Below are 18,192 nucleotides of genomic sequence, written 5' to 3'. Positions count from 1 at the left end.
ACATTTGAATAAGAAAAAGGCAATTACAGATTGTGAATGTTGGAGTTTCACATACTATGTCTCTTGCTCCTTCCACCATAGCTCTTGCTTTTGCAATTGTGCTTCCACTCAAAACTCATCCCTTCATCAAGGCAGCATGGTGAAGATCAACTCAAATTATTTACCATTGAAAACTAGATGGAGTTGATAACTCTATCTATTGGTGTACATAACTAAATTTATAGTTGTTAATGGAACTTCAAATATAAAAAATTATATTGAAATGTTTGGTGTAGCATATGATATTGTAAAATGTGCATTATCAATTACACAATTGCTAGATAGATTATTGGCCACTTCATGGACTTGTGTGAAGAAGAGGTGAACATTGATTGGAGTCTCAGTTTCTTAATAATGCGAATAGTAAATCCCTAGCTAAGTGCACTATTAATGAAATCAAGTGTATTCACTTCTAAGGACATATACTCAAGTACCTATTGTCTTCTCATAGTAAGTGCCATTGATTTTTAGCTTTAAAATGATGTCATTTTTAGACAAAATTAATAGCTAGCATGTGCACGATATTCATTCACAACACCAAGAATTCTCTAGTTTATTTTGATAGAAATCACATTTCTTTGCAATAATGCTATGTAGCTTTGAGCTTTCTAATTGGAGGTAAAAAGTGAGAGATGACCACTATTGCTTCTCATCTAAAAAAGAGGAAGTTGGAAAGGAGATATGCTCGCATAATTTCCTAGCATAGATACCTACAATACATATGATGCATCACATGTCAATTTGTATGATAGTACTTGTAAACCATTGAAGAATCAATCACATAGTACTAGTACCCATGTAATTGTATCCTAATTAGGCATAACAAAGGTGTGATTGTTAGTTTAAATATCTCATCTTTTACACAATTACCTTTTTTTCATGGAAATAATGGTTGTCATAGGCAAGTTTTGTTTTCATTACTTCTATAGAGTGGCTCTCTACCATCAATTTACTATATATGTCATTTGATCAATTGAGTACTCTACACTATTGCTAGTTGTATCATTAAGCTTATACTCATATATTATTTGTGGGAGGTTTCTGACAATATAAAATGAGTATAAAACATTATCTCAAATAAGTCATGAGCATTAGGAATTGCACGGGTATATATTTATTTAAGTATCAATAGTCAAAATTTTAGTACTAATTATTGACTGGTTAGTTGAACCCTTAAATGTTGGTGCTTAACAAAATACTTCTACTAAAATCTAAATTTTTGAATGCCTATATGATTAAGAGTAGAAATTATCTAAGTGAACTCTTTGGTTGATGCTTATACAAATTCTTTAGTCTATAGACATATGGGCTAACAACTTTTGACATAGTTAGTATACCATCTTTACCACAAAGATATTCTCTCTTGAGTGGTAAGACTTAAAGTTCTATAAAACCTTTTTAGGTTTTAAGTTTGATCTAGGTCCTCTATGACCTATTGGATATTAATGGGTCAAGAAGTTCACTAGCACATATTTTATGTGTTTATAAGATAATAAGAAGATTACCACAGATTTTGTTAATATTGAATTATATGATGTGATTTAATATAAGAAGTAAAAGGGTAATGCCTTATTTTACACAAGGTCTTTGTCTGACCTAATTGATAGTATTAAATTATATACTTGTAGTAATAGGCACCTCTCTTGGTATGTCTAAAAGTAATACTTAAGTAACCTCTTTCTAGGTAGGTATTCACTCTACATAGTATGTGTCCTTTATACTTATGAAAACTAAGCATATGATTTCTTGAGCTTTATATAGAGTGAAAATGATATATGTGAGTTTACATAGATCCTTCTAATTAAGTTTTTTAAGTTTGATTGCTAAATATGCTTGAAAAGTTTAGTTAGATAAATCATGCTTAAGGATTGGATAACTAGATTTACATGTCCTTAGGGTTAAGTTTTTGTTGTGTCTTAGTAGGTGCAATTGGAACAACAACTGAATCTTTTGACCACACCTACGGTACACATTAGCTTGCTAGATTTGGCCTGTGTGATGGATGACATCAATTATGCATACATGTGTGTGTGTTGTTAGAAGATGCGGATCTAGAGCATGACACAAGCTATGGTGGATGAAAGATGAAGACCAAACTCATAATGACATGGACAAGTAGAGACAAACTATTACACAAGTGAATTAGGTTCCAAGATAGATTAGCTTGGACTCATAAACACAATCTTGTGTAGAATAGGCAATGACAAGACACTTAACTGAAAGTACAAAGCATCATGACATTGTATTCATTTCATAGTCAAGTACAATGCTTTATAGACTTTGAGTTGTTCCACTCTCCTCACTGTGCATATGGGATTCTGGACAACTCTTCTTGGAGCATACATCATTTGTCTATTTCTCAACACCCCCCCTCAAATGATGAGTCCCTACACTTGCTGGCTTTTGCCCCCCCTACATGATAACATGGCTCGGAAGAGTAACTCATAGGCAGCCTAGTCAAGTTAAAGCTTGAGACTTTACATCTTTGTCAAGGGTTTTACAATCAAATCCACTAAGGGAAACATAGAGATCCACTATGGGAACAAATTCCTTAGAACAACCAGTCAAAGTTGTTGATGGTAGCGGAAGTATCTTTTTCCTCTTCTTCATTCATAAATTGACTTTAGTGATGGTCATTCTGCATCTGTTGTGCTCTTTTCTTATGGAAGCATTCAATGACAATATGGTCAGTTTTACCACAATACTGACATGTCATCTGACTCCTGTTGTCGGTATTGAATCTTCGATCTCTTCCCTTGGGTCCAGTAGCTCCTCTAGTGTATAAGAGGTTTTCCCTTAAGCTGGTCTCTTTTACATCTTTGCTTTTAAATTTGCTTTCTCCATCAAGCAGTGAGTGCTCAATATCTTTGAGTGAGAGACTCGGAACATTACTTAGAGTTGACACAAGGTTCTCATATGGATCCTTGTTTACACTTGCAAGCAGTACGGCTATTGCTTCATCTTCATCAATATTCTTCTTAAGAGTTGCAAGCTAGGTTTCAAGGCTCTTGAACTTGTTAATGTGCATGTTCATAGAAGCACTATCTTTGATATCTAGTTTATAAAACTGCATGAGGAGTTTTACCTTTGAGTTCTTTGCTTGGGTACCAAACATTTTGTCAAGTTCCTCCCAAGCGGTTCTAGCATTTCTAATCCAGATATATGATGTAGTATATCATCACTTAGTCCCCAGGCAATGATGCCTAGTGCCTTATTATTCATTTTCTTCCATTCTTTGGTTTTGAGCTAGTCTTCTTCAATGAACCCATCTTCATCATCTTCCTCCTTGCTATCTGCATCATCTTCAAACAAGTCCCACAAGTCCTTTCGCATCAGGTGATACATGGTCTTCTCCTTCCATGCATGAAATCCTTCACCATTGAATTTAGCTATTTGCTCAAGCTCTGCCATGTTACTAAACTTCAGTTAACCAGCAAATGTTTGTATTTTAATGTGTCAAGAGACACAAGAGAATCAGTGTCAAATTGACACTAGTTGAGTGTTAATGTATACTAGTCGGTACTTGATCTGCTATCTCTCACAAACTTCATGGATGGATTTTGAGCTTGCTTGGGCTCTTCCAAAATAGTAATGAACTTCAGAGAGTATTTCTCAGTGATTAAAATCACTGTTGATGACTTCAGTGAGAAGAACCTGTGAAGAATGTCAAATTTTGAAGCTTTGGCTATGGCTTCCTAGATTAGGGTTTAGACACAAGTCTGGTTTTTTACCGATTTCTTGAGCTACAGTGGATCATTTCCAAAAGTTTTTTTATGGAAATGTAGCTCTCTTCAAGCTCTACAGAAGCCCTATGATCTCGGTGGAAATCGCGCTGCATGGAAGGAGAATAGACGGCTCGAACAGAACAAGGTGCAGATCAGACAATGTCGTCCAATTTTCACAATGCTGAGTGGCTAGGGGGCCAATGTCTGACTGTCATGTGCTAGATAGAAGTGCCTGGAGTTCATGAAGGTTTTCCTAGAAGAGACATTGGAGAGATATGGCCTCTATGTGGAGATACAACTCCTCTAAGTTAGGTGGGTGCTGCTGTCCACAGACACAGATATGGCAGCAACTTCAAAAATAGGTAATGCTGAGGCAATAATGACCCAATGCCAATGATTGAGGTGCAAGGGAGGAGCTTTGGAAGCAGAGAAACACTTCTCTAGAAGGAAGTCCAGAGAAATTTGGCCTGTGGAGAGAGATATAAAATCTTCAAGCTGATAGGGTACAGTTGGCTATGGCTGCCATGGAAGCTTTATTGAAGGTAGAATTGCAAATGAAGTTGGGGATGAGATCCAACACTCAACTTGAGCTGGGAAGAGATGGAGATGATCTAAGCCATGCCTGACTGGGCTCTGATACCATGTTAGAAGATGCGGATCTAGAGCATGACACAAGCTATGGTGGATGAAAGATGAAGACCAAACTCATAATGACATAGACAAGTAGAGATAAACTATTACACAAATGAATTAGGTTCCAAGATAGGTTAGCTTGGACTCATAAACACAATCTTGTGTAGAATTGACAATGACAAGACACTTAATTGAAAGTACAAAGCATCATGACATTGTTTTCATTTCATAGTCAAGTACAATGCTATAGACTTTGAGTTGTTCCACTCTCCTTATTGTGCATATGGGATTCCGGACAGCTCTTCTTGGAGCATACATCATTTGTCTATTTCTCAACATGCGTGTTTGCGCGCGTACATAATACATACATACATACATACATACATACATATGTATGTATGTATATGTGTGTGTGTGTGCATGTATATGCACGTGCATGCATGCTCACACACACACACACACACACACACACACACACACACACACACACACACACACACAAACACATACATATCTATGCACATACATATGCATGCATGTATGTATGTTTGTTTGTTTGTGTATGTGTATGTAGAGAGAGAGAGAGAGAGAGAGAGAGAGAGAGAGAGAGAGAGAGAGAGAGAGAGAGAGAGAGAGAGAGAGAGAGAGAGAGAGAGTGTGTGTGTGTGTGTGTGACAATTGTGTTAGAAAGAAGCAAGACAAGCAAATGACAACTTTGCTTTTGTTACAATATTGTTTTGCGGTAGTGCATGTGGCTAGCATTTGAGGCACACAGGGGACACTAGTTTAGTAAATGTAGGTAAGAAAGACAATTTCAACTTAGTCTTATGTGTAAAAGGGGGGGTGTGCCATCATGTGAAGAAAGTATTTCGTTGGTTTGTTAACATACTAGTGAGGAGCCCCTTGCCTTATGTGTATCCACCCTAAAAGAAGATAATAAATTATTGCATTAGAAATGGTGGAATTCTTAGTTTTTAAAATTAAAATTGAAGTTGAAAAACACAAAATCATTGCCATGTAGGCTAATTGCTTGATTTGGGGTCTTAATTGGAAGAGTCCAATTGGGCCTAGAGGACCTTCCCACGACACGTTTTGGGAAGGAACAAGGATTGAAAATGGAATTTTTGTGCAATCTGAGTACGGGTTACATGATGCATCCCGGATTTGTGTTCCTTTTCCAAACTTTTGTCTAGCAGGGAAAAGTTTACGAACTTTCCTACTAGTTTTATCCTTCCATTGCCAATTGCAGGTCATCCCTTGTTTCAATTTTTTGTTAATCCTCAAAAGGGGATATAGACCACGTTATGGGGAGAGGGTGACTTGGATCAAGAGGCGAAGCGAATGATGTAACACACCCTGGGAAGTAAGCTGGAATCATGCAAAACTTAGGATGAGAACTACTTAGGATGATAGTTATGGTTCATTTTGGCACCTCATCACCACCAAAACACTCCGTGGGAAGCCTCCCCTAGTAACGTACAAAAGGTAAGTAAGTACAATTTACAAATGAAATGCATATATGAATGTGGGCTTGTAGTACGCAGAAATAGCAAATAGGAGGTCTTGAGAAAAGAAGAATCCCATACAGGAGGGGATACAGCACCATGACGACCTTCGATTGTACAGTTAACTTGGTACCAACTCTCTCTCTCTCTCTCTCTCTCGCGCGCGCGCGCGCAGCCCTGTGTATTGAGTTCTTTAGTGCGAGAGAAATTATGTGAGTTGATCAGCTTATGGCATTAATCCGAAGAAAGAGGGATTGCTTCGATAGCTTCTGGTGCAGTTGATGGAGAGAAAGGTTCTTCTTCTTTCATGATAGAAAGCCATGTGTAAACTAAGTGAATATATAATGCTGGTGAAGGTGCCGGGCCAGTGTCAGTTTGTGAAGGTTTCCACCTCTTGCATGGCAAAATTAGCCTTCCCGATGTCCATGGAGATATAGTTAAATATATGATCACGACGATCGAAGTGATAATCACCTTGAGTGGAATTTCTATTTGATCACCTTGATGAAGGTGATCCAACCAAGGTGGTGAAAGTCAGTCAAGGCGAAGATCACCTTGAATGGATATATACTAGTCTGGATTCTGCATGCAAAATGCGGATCATCTTCAGTGGAAAAGTCCAGTCAAGGTGATGGATATCACGTGATCTGGACAAGGTAATGATTACCTTGATCAGGATGACGGAGTGTAGTTTCGGTGAACCCCAGTTAAGATGGATGCAGTCAAGATGCTGCTTGTTGATATCACTAAAATAGCACAGCCTTCCATCATATTCTCTAGCTAGGCTCTTGGTATTTTATATAATTTTTGGATTATCGATTTGTGTTTTCACCAAACCCAGCAAAGTAGATTAGAGCTAGTCAAAGGCTCACATAGCAAATATTGAATCAATAACTGTTAATACAACAGGAATTCTGTTGCAAGTCCATTTTTATTCTACATGCACTTGAAACGAGGTTTTGCAGATTCTCTTAGCTAGAATTTCAACATTTGTCATCTTTTTTCACAATAATACCAATAAATGCAGCCTCTTTGTATTTGTCTTTACATTGACTTGCAGTCCTCTTGTTTTTTATCTCACTTGCAATGATTACCTTCGTTGCCAACATGGCCAATGAATGGCAGTTTTCAAAAAGAAGATCCATCTATTAGTTCAAAAGGTTACCAAGACTCCCTTCATGCAAAAAAAAAAAGCAATGAGCTCCTTGGTTGGTGCTATAGAGGGTATGTGTAGGGAGTAAGATCTAGCCTACAAATTGAGGTGGTTGTCAAGTTTTCATATTCTATATGTAGAGTGTATACAGGAAGCTATTGCCATGCTGCCCATTATGAGGCGAGATGGTTGTCAAGTTTTCATACTCTATATGTAGAGTGTATATTAGGATGCTATTGTCATGCCCATTATGAGGAGGACATCTTAGATATATTTATTCGATGTACAAGATGACATTTTATTTAGCATCTTGCCTGCTCCCACATGTCATATGTTGGTGAGGATGGCCTTGGCCTTCAACTTCTAGAGAGAATAGTTGGCGCCATGCAAGTAATAGGTTGGGGAGAATATGCATTTTAGTTTGTCAGTCTGTCATCTCTTGGTTGTAAGCTTTGTCAGAGTTTGACGGAGACATAGGAGCTCTGACTCAATTTAGTGTGTATTTCTTGTCAGTTTCCAGCCCCAAGATGGCCACGTCATTATTGCACCTGCTCCAGAGTGCCGCTTCAGCCTGATCTCTGCCACATCAGCATTTCACAGTTTTTTTGATAGCCAACTGCATTAAAGGCAGCCATCCTCTGGCAACTGTCAGCAAGTTTTGCTGCATTACAACTATATATAGCCGACTTGGGGGCTGGGCAAATCACTTCTCTTTTTGCCTCATAGGTGCTCCATCAGGTGGCTGCAATCTTCTCCTTCTCTGGTGTGGACAGCAAGCTGCATACTCTTCGTCTCTGTCATTGTCACCGTCAGTGATGCTGTTATCATTATTCAGCCTGATCCGGTGCCCTCACTGATGCCTTGGGCTATGTGCAGGAACTAATCAGTCCTCTCTTTTGTATTCAGCATTCTTCTTCAGTCAACGCAGATTTCTTTCCTTCATCTCTTGCTATCTTTCTCTCCATGTCCATGATTCTCTTCCGTTGTGCACTCTCACATGGTATCATCGCCAAAGTGAGGACATAGAGGTTTCCCCATCGAGAGATGACCCACCAGGCTGAAAACTCAAATTTTCAGCGATTTATTCTTTGCTGAAAACACAGATTTTTTGCATACGATTGCTCCATATGACTTAGGCAAAACATCTACAGTCCTTCCTTCGTGGAGATGTAGCTGATTTCCACCATTTGGGACCTTCTACAACAAAACAAGATTTTTGTGGGTGTTTGCAGGTGTTAAAGATGTCTTATCATTGGTTCAATGGTTGTGATGACTTTGACAAGGAGATTTCTCATCACTTCTTTGAAAGGTGGCATGATCATCATGAAGAATGGAGGTCTCCGAGCCCTTTTGTTCAGTCTCACTATTTGGATCACCATTCTCCTTCTCCTTCACTCTCTATCCATGTTTCCCATAGAGCTCGTTCTACTAGCTTTAAATTGCCTCACATGGCACTGCTAGTTTAAGTGCTTGTTTTCCTTTCTTTACCCAAAGCGGACCGGTTAGATGGTTTCAACTATTTGCTTTGGTCATGTAAGGTGGAATGCATACTTGACACCTTTGATCCTTGGGAGCTTGTTACCCTACCTATTCCATGTACCGTGGAGGATCTCTATGTGGGAGCAACAATGGATTGTGCAGCCCTTTGGGATCGGCTCAACTCTTGAGCCAAATCCTTCCTTTTTATGAGCTTATAGTATTTTGTCCTAGTGTAGTAGAGCCAACATGCACAGAGGCAACAATCCTTCACTAGTGCTCACTATTCTACAAAGGCTGTCAAGTGAATTTCTCATGCTTGACAACGTCCCAACTTTGGGGAGAGGTTGGAGTTGACAAGTGGAGGCACATGGAACGAACATTGGATTTTCTCGAGCAATTGGTAGTCCCAGATTTAATGGACAAAGTCTTTAGTGCCTTGGGCTGTTCTAGTGTGTGTTTTGAGGACTCCTAATACAGCCCCACTTGGATTTCTCCAACTTTCCATGAGTTTCTTTGGGAGAGACCTACTGATGGACATGCACGATGGTAGCCACACCCTTAGGCTAGCACCTTCTAGGTCCCTTAGGGTACACTAGGCTAGTATATCATTGGGCTAGTCTAGCATTCACTTTTACTCTTAGCTCATTAGGCTAACGAGTCAGGCGATAGGCTACCTAACTTGTTCTTTAGGCTACTTAACTTTAGGGTTTTCATTTATCTTCCATTGCTCACATTCATTTGCTTCGTGCCTCATTCACTTTTAGCCTTCTATTGCATCTTACTCTTACATAGCTTTGCTTTGTTTTTTCTTTTGCTTAGCACCAAAGCATCTCAATATGAAACATTGATATGCAGGTTCAGGTCTTCTTTGGTACTTACGTGTTGGGTTTTATACTTTAGTTAAGGACTTACACGGTAGGTTTGCATTGGTTCTTACTAGGCCGAAGACATGGGTTATTAGTCGTTTCTTTGTGGTTTCCTCTTTCTTTGAGCCTTGTTCTTCTACTAGCATGGAGGCTTCATCTCTCGAGGTGGATCTTCAAGCATCTCTTATTGCCACCATGGTGGCTGCTTCCCCCTAGCTCTTCCAGCTGGGGTGTTTCTTATTTCTTCTTCACATGGTTCTTGGCACCACACAATTCGGCATTGTCTTCTTGTCCTTGACATCAACATCCCTTCCATGTGTATTTTGACCTTTGCATTACATGTTCTTCATATCATCTTTGTAAAAGGGCGCTTGGACAAGTAAACAATGTCCCCATATGGGACATTGTCCATGTAGCAACTTGTTGCATGAGTATTCTCATTTGCATTGTGTGGCATTCTTCTTTACATCTCATTGTGCAAAGCACACTTGAGTCACATTCTCTTCCCTAGGATCCCGAGTAGTCTCCGCCAATAGCATGTACCTATACATCTTTGTTTCATCATCGACACTCTTGCAGGTGGTTGTTTCCATGCTATTTGTTTTGTGATTTGTGAGGCAACCATCTTTATCCCCCGATTGGCACAAACTTATTAAAAAAAGAAAAGTCCAACGAAGATCCTTTGGGCTCTCGAGTGAAGACAATCATTGCCTCTATAGTCTTGTTAGATTCTTGGGCAATTGATGTGCACCTATGCTGACCGATACCCTAGCTACTTTGGTGTCGGACCTCTCAAGGTAACATGGGTAGTTCCTCTTGGTTCCCATTTCAAGTGTGAGAGGGGATGTTATTAGTAGTATTGTTAGCTCATGTGTGAGTCTGTGCATGTCAGAGTGGGCTGGGCACATCCCAGATTATTTAGGATTTTATCTGGCCAATGACTCATTGTTGTACACGGCTATCTCATGTTTGGTATATGGATTCCATTTCCGGAGCATCCCTTTGAGTTCTCTTCTTTGCAGTGTTCTCTCTTTCTTTTTCTTCTGTCTTGTGTTCAGCAGTTTATTTCAGCACTTGTTTATGCTTCCATTGCTGCATTACTTCTGACATGGTATTAGATTTTTGGATCTATGTTCTTGCTAGTTGATTCTGTTGATTTCATGACTTCCCCTACCTCCTACTGATTTGGCAACTGCTGCCTGCTGCCATTGCCCTGTCTATCACCTTCTGGAGGCTGCGTTTTTGCTCCAGCTGCCTGCATTTTGCTGTTTGTGGCATTTTATGCAAGTTGCCAACAGGTTGCCTGCACTCACCGCTGTCTAACCTGTGTTTTTACTTGCAGCTGCTGCATTTTCTGCAGCTACTACTCCTAGAGGCTGGGCGACAGCATTTTCTGTCTTCTGATAGTGTTTATTGGCTGTTTACCATTTTCTGCAGTCGATTTTGTGTAATCTGCTTGTGAATACTGTGTGTGAACTCTCATTTTGTGCAGTCTTTGTTGTTGGTTTGGCTGCTTTCTCTCTCTTCCACCTTCTATTTTCTATCTTCTCTCCCTATCCTCTCTAGATGGCTCCTTCGTGCACTTCTACTAATGATACGTTACATGGTTCTGACTATCTAACTTGGAGTGTTGTTATGAAAGCTTGCTTTGTGCTGAAGCGGTTATGATACATTGTTTGTGGCTATTCCCTGTCCTCAGCGTCCTTTTTCAGTTCTTGACGATTACGATGAGGAAAACCATGAGAAAGCTATGCTTACATGGGATATGGATGATGCATGTGCTCATTCTACTATTCTTTGATGTATTTCTAAGAAGGTTCTACCGGTAGTCATCTCCTGCAGGACATTTCAAAAAGCATGGTCAAAGCTTCAGATGTTGTATGTGGCACCTTTCATGGTGCGTGCAATGACCCTTTGTAGACAACTTCAATAGATGAAGTTTGAGCCTAAGGACACCATTTAGTCATTTTTGCTCTGTGTTACATAAGTACAGGACCAACTTTGACACATGCAATCTGCCCTTCTAGAGGCACATCTTGTAGAGGTGGTACTTTACAAGCTCCCCTAGAGTTTGATGAAGTGGCCAATACTTTGAGGATGCAAGCATCATCTATACTTGTGAGCTTCACCCGTATGTCCTCGATGCTGCTTGAGAATGAGGTATCTTTGTGTTTACAGGGGAGGCTTTTGTCTCATTATAGAGGTTTTGGTGAGGCTCTTGCAGCTTTAGAGGGGGGCGACAAGAAGAAGAAGTCGAAGGCCCAGTGTTACCACTGTGGCAAGAAGGACCACTTGTGGAAGGATTGCAAGGAGTTAGTAGCCTCACGAAAGGAGGAGAAAAAAAAATGGGATGCAGACTCCTTCGACGAGTAATCCTCTTTCTTAGACTTTGATTCCAATCCTCCGGCCAAGGATAAGTCTATGGTGTGGAAGGAATCCACTTCTTTAGATCAAGGGAAGGGCTTGGTAGCTACTTCCTTTGCTGCTTTCTAGTACATGTTATGCGGTCATTCCTTATGACTCTCTAGTGCTAGAGAGGGAGTGTGAGAGGGTGATGAGCTGGGGCAGCTGAGCCTCATCTATATAAGTATATTGGTGCACAAGTTCTAGAGAGGGACATTCCTGATGCATCACCCAAAGTTTGTTGGCAGGTTCAAACCTTGGAGTTGGGATTGACATCTAGACTCATGATGGGTTGGTCTTTGATAGAGAGCGGGCTTGGCTCCTAGTCTTGTGTTCATATGAGGGGACAATTTGGTGGCTTGGCCAAAGGTGGTGAATCCATGGTTACATATGCTTAGAGGCATTTTTGACAGCATGGTCTTGTATGCTACTACGAGACATTGATGACGGACATAGAGACATGCTATAGTTCTTCTCTATTTTTAGGAGTTGGTACACTTGACATCGACATTAGGTTCTCTCCAAGGCACCTTGGAGGTGTCTTGTGGGTATCCATGGTTCTATTTTGATCATTCTATATTGTATGGACTTTGATGAGCCATTATCATTGTATTGTATCAAGTCACCCATGATCTGAGAGAGGGTGCTAGTAGTATTGTCAGATCATATGTGAGGCTATGCATGCCAGAGTGGGCTGGGCATATCCTAGATTATTTAGGATTTTATTTGACATTTTATGTGCCTTTATTTTGTCATTTTTGGCATTTTATGGCTGGCCGATCAACATTAAATGCTGGCCGACTTGCAGCCATTTATGGCATTCTTTTGGCCTGTTCATTCAGACCCCTCCTCCACAGTCTCTCATTCATCACTTGTAGATCCAGCGCATACTTTGGTGGAGAGAGGAGTCGGTGCTAGTGCCTATGCAGCCATGACTCATTGTTGTATGCGACTCTCTTGTGTTTGGTATATGGATTCCATTTCCCGAGCATTCTTTTGAGTTCTCTTCCTTGCAGTGTTCTCTCTTTCTTTCTCTTTTCTCGAGTTCAGCAATTTATTTCAGCACTTGTTTATGCTTTCATTGCCACATCACTTTAAACAGATGTAAGCAAAAAAATGTGCATTACAAATTAAACCTTCATCAGCTCATTTAAGTAGCCCCAAAACTCAAACTTTAAGCACATAGTGCTTTTGTGTCCCATAAGCCATCCCTCACACTTTGGCTAGTTCCTCGTGTACAAATAAATGGTATGCATAGTCTTGCATCTTGTTCCATCTCATCCAATCCAATCTACCTCATTGTGTGATTGCCAACTCCATCAAATGACTGCTGCTGCCTTCTTCAGCTCCTGTCATGGTGATCTACAGCTGCTGCCCTACTACTTTGGATGCTTCTACCTTTTGCATTTTGTTCGAGATCTGCAATTTCCATTGCTGCACGATCATCCTGGCTGTTGCATTTTACTGTTTTTCTCAATACTTCGGGAATATGAGCATATGCAAGACACCCAAAACTATGAAAGTGGGCAATTGAAGGTTTACGGCTGTTCCAAGCCTCAAAAGGCGTGACATTTTTCAATGCCTTGGTAGGGCACCTATTCAAAACATGACAAGCACACATAACTACTTCCATCCAAAAACCATGTGGCAGATTCTTGGCTTTCAGCATACATATGGCCATCTCTATGAGTGACCGATTTTTCCTCTCTACAACGCCATTTTGCTGTGGAGTATATATAGTAGTATATTGATGGGCAATGCCTTTTTGCTTCAAAATATTATTCAGCAAAGAAGATATGTATTCCCCCCCCTCGGTTCGAATGGAGAGTCTTAATCTGACAACCAGATTGATTTTCCGCAAGTGCAATAAAAACCAAAAATGCATCATATACATTTGATTTTTTCACCAACGAATAGACCTAACAAAAATGAGTAAAATCATCAATGAAGGTGACGAAATAATAGCATTTATCCAATGACTTTGTCTGTATAGGTCCTCATACATCCAAATGCACAATTTGGAACTTGGTTGTTGCCTTAAAAACAACATCACGGGTAAAAGAGAACCAATGTATTTTTCCCAAAATGCATCCCTTATAAATATGCTTAGGAGGTCTCTCCAAGAGAGGTAAACCATCTGATATTCGAGTATGCTGCATAAGCATCAAACTACCATAGTTAACATGCTCCATGCGAGCATGCCATAACTCTACGTGCGACATAGTAGGAATAATAGTAAATGCCAAATAGACTGGTTGATCAATTGAATAATAAGCATCTAGCTCATGGAGTCCATGACATAATAATGCGAGTCAATATCAAAGTCAAGAATTCCTTATCTCTTACCATGCATTTGTCATCATCAAATGTGACTTGCATTCCACACTTTGCTAAAGAAGAAATGGATAACAAATTCTTCTTTATTCGTGGCACATATAATGCATCTTGCAAATGGAGAGTAGAGCCATCAATGGCTTTCAAGACAATCTCTCTGACACCTCTAATAGGATGAGATGCATTGTTGACACATTGCACAGATTTTCTAATAGGAGTTGCAACAATAAAGGTAAACAAATCCTTGAGGGATGTAATGTGCTTAGAAGCACCACTATTAAAGAACCAAGTGCTAATATCCTTTGTAGAGCTGAATGCTTTATTTGGCCAAGAAGAATCATAATTGCAAGTGTAAAAATAGTAGTCATGGTCAACAACAAAAGATGCGGACTCTGTAGCAGTAGAAGGTGTATTATAAATAGAGATCCTAGACGACTCCTTGGTAATGCGTTACTTGCATTCTGTGATGTAGTGACTTGGCTTTTTATAATAATGACACTTGTCCTTCTTAGCTTGCATGTTCCCCTACTTCTTGTTGCTTTGTGAAGTGCCTGAACTTCTAGAACTCTATCGAGCATTTCTAGACTGGCTGCCCTTGCCCCTCTATCTCACCATAAAAGCCTTTTCAGAGGCTACAACATCCATCCCATTACTCTTCCTTGTTTGCTCTTCTTCTAGTAGCAAATTAACCAACTAAAGAAAGGTAAGTGGCTGCAGAGAAATTCTCATGTGAGATTTAAGGCCATATGAAAGGCTAAATAAGAGGGTGGCAAGGAATTCAAAGTAGTAGAGATCATCTATGCATTAGAGTAATACTCATCTACATTCATCAACTGCTCATGCAAGTCGTGAATTTTGTTAAGATGATCTTGCATGGTATCACCTTTGTCCATCTTCACATTTTCAAGCTTCTTTTTCAAGAAAGAAATGCGCATCTCATTTTTTCAGCAAACATCTGCTCAAGTGTGAGCCATGGTACTCGTGAAGAAGTAGCAAACTGTATATGTGGGATTATGGACCGCTGAACTGCCAAGGAAATCAGTGCCAATGCTTAGGCATCCCAAGTGTCCCAAGCCTTTTGTGGAGCTGTTCTTTGGGAAAGTGACTGAGGTTGAGCTAGCCTTTGATCACGTCCTCCTTGGGGAGGAGTTGAAGGAGCCACAACTCCAAGACGAACTCCTTTACCACTAACATACTCCCAAAGATTTTTAGCAATGAGCACATTCTTCATCACGAAGGACCATAGAGAATAGTTATTGCCATTCAATCTATCCTCTTTAGATACATAGGTGAACACATCATAATGTTCTTGATTGGCCATGATAAATGTCACTGTTTCAAAAAGCATGAGAGCAAGAACCAAAGCTGGAACAACTTGGAAATCTACAAATTTCCAGAAATTGTAGCATATATCAAACTGTAATTAGCAAAATTGTGTCACACTTGATCACAACTGTCCAATGTGCTGAAATTTCCACAGATTTCAATGAATAGCACGTTGTCCAATGCACAAATAGTGCTTAGTAGTAGCACAAAAAATGCAAAAGCCCCAAAATTGGGCTATTATGTTTAAAACACGAGCTGAATGAAGGCACGAATTGATCAAATTGGTGGCGGCAGCCTAGTAGACATGGCAGAGCTCAGGCAGTAGCTGAAGGAGCTCAGTTGGTGTTGCTGGCAAAGCTCAGGTGTTTGCCGTTGGTGGTGCAAGTGGAGCTGGTGCTGGTGGCTTTGGCGGGCTTATAGCAAGTGGTGTAGGCGGAAGAACTGGTGCAAGCGGCAGCCTTTGCAGGCACATCAATGCCGCAGGATGGTGAGGCTGACCAGGGCGCGGGCTGCGTAGTTGCCAGGTGACGGCAGTGGTATAGGTGGGTGAGCCTATAGGGTGGCGAGCTTGCAGTCGGGGGTTGGACAAGGTGGTGATAGAGCTGATGTAGGGGGCAGCTCAGTTGAGCTCTAAGATGGTGGAGCAGTTGGCGGCAACTGCAGGTGGTGAACTTGTTGGTGTAGAACTGGATAGGGGGAGAGGCTGAGTTGGATCGGGCAAGCTTGTAGCTCTAATACCGAACGTAAGAAATGGAGATAGCTCTCAGCTAGAAATACAGTGAATAGTAGAGAGAGATTATGAGAGTGAAGACATAGCGATTCCCAAGTGTGTAAGTGAAAGTACAAAGTACAACCCTTAGACCTTAGGGTTGAGTAAGTGCCTTAAGATGTGTTCACACTTGAAAGTTGTAAAGTATGGTAAGTGACCAAACTATATAACATAAACACACAAATAGAGAATAATGTGACTGGGGGGAAAAACCCTCTTGTACGGAGGGTAAAAAGTGCCCTTGTATCCTACTGCGGATCATCGACACTCCTCTGTGAGCATAGGTGTGAGTAAAACCCAACAAGAGAGACAATGTTGATAGAATTGCTATAAATGCAAAGAATAACAAGAGCACAATGAACTTAAAGAGAATAGACTTAGGAAATTAAATCCATATACCAACTCCAAGGCTCAAGAATATGTACAAAGACATAGGTTGTGGGCAACCAATAGAGTGCTATAGTATCCCTCTCTCCAATAGGAAGTAGTGTGCTCGTATTAGATGAATGACTAGTGGAGGAAAGGAGCAGTCTATCACTAGGAAAAATAAATACATAATAATAAATAGGTCAATTGTGGCTGACCTAATTGAAACATGCCATAAATCAGGTTGGTTGCATTGAATAATTAAAAATGAAATGCCTTCGACCAGTGAGCTCCCTGACCAAGGACATGTACAATGCTAATACCCTCTCTTAGATCATGGGTTCGGTACAATTAAGTATACAATGAGTAGGGACACATCATAGCACATACAACAATGACAATTAGATAGGACTGAAGATACAATAAAGTATACAAGGAGTAAGGATGCATCATAGCATATACAACAATGACGATTAGATAGGACTGTAGATACCCAAGCACAAGGTGATCAAGTCTCCACCAAGGTGCCTCGAAAAGACACTGATGTTGATGTCGATCATACCAAGCCTTGACCACAAGGAGTAAAAATAGTTGAATCTTGATGCTTGCCATGAATCAATTCATGGAAGACAGGTTATGACCATGGATTCCTCCCTATAGCCAAACTGCTAAAGTGTTCCCTTATATGAGAACAAACAAGGAGTAAGGATCACACTACTTTAGGATTTGAATGTGCGAAACTTAGTCAATGCATGTGGAGAGCCACGCTCAAGGTCCACCACACATGCATATGGATGAGGCTCGGATGTCCCATTGCTATTACCCTCTCATGCTCCCTCTTTGGCATTGGAGAGTCGCAAGGATGATAACATCACTAGGGCCAGAAAGTTGTAGAGGTTGGTGTTGCCTCTACCGCCTAGAGTTAGAGGACAATGAGGAGTTGTTATCCTACTACTTATTCTTCTCTTCCTCCCCAATGCCACTAGTTTCTTGTGGTCCTTTTGGGGTGCCCCTTCTTACTATCAGAAAAGTTTAGAGCACCAGAAGCAAAGAGACACTACTGATTTAGATTGCAATGAACACAATGAATTGCAAAGAGAACAACAAGAACACAAGAACTCAAATTGAATAGACTCGGGAATCAGAATCTATAGACCAAGGCTCAAGAACAATATAGTGGCATAGGCAGTGAGTCACTGATAGTGTGCAGTAGTATTCTTCTCTCCACTTAGAAGCAATCATGCTGATGGAATCATAATATGTTGTTGACTTGATGAGTGATGAAGAGGGGACTACAATAAATAGGCAATTGGCTAGCTACAAGCAAGCGCCAAATTCCAATTGGCTAGCCTAAAATGGCTTTGGTATAAAAATAGAGATGCACACTAATCTATCAATTTTAACAAGAGATGTACTCTGCTAACACTTACCACAATGGTAGCATTGACTTTCTTCTTTCTCTGAAGTAACTAAAGCATTTGAAGATTTGCCACTAGATGGAGATGGTAAACTCCCTCCCTCGTAAATGCAAAGCAGCCTCGTGCTCAAGCAGCATCGAGGTCATATGGTATGTGGAGCCTTGTACATAAACTGA

At 40.3% G+C, this 18,192-nt stretch overlaps 1 protein-coding gene across 2 annotated transcripts in view; it reads left to right on the top strand.

Annotated features, from left to right (window-relative positions):
- Positions 1-5,874: 5,874 nt before the first annotated feature.
- Positions 5,875-18,192, top strand: part of LOC148011396 (propionyl-CoA carboxylase) — a 126,642-nt gene continuing 114,324 nt past the window's right edge. For both annotated transcript variants that reach the window (XM_087670613.1, XM_087670612.1), the window contains exon 1: positions 5,875-6,031. In XM_087670613.1, coding sequence (XP_087526739.1) covers positions 6,002-6,031 — 30 coding nt within the window. In that variant the 5' untranslated portion in view covers positions 5,875-6,001. The remainder of the gene's footprint in view (positions 6,032-18,192) is intronic.

Source organism: Lygodium microphyllum, chromosome 28 (assembly GCF_053477565.2).
Source record: "Lygodium microphyllum isolate KBCC chromosome 28, Lygodium_microphyllum_v1.1.10, whole genome shotgun sequence".
Taxonomy (NCBI): domain Eukaryota; kingdom Viridiplantae; phylum Streptophyta; class Polypodiopsida; order Schizaeales; family Lygodiaceae; genus Lygodium; species Lygodium microphyllum.
The sequence above is the reverse complement of the archived record's forward strand: the minus strand, read 5'-3'. Positions and strand labels throughout refer to the sequence as shown.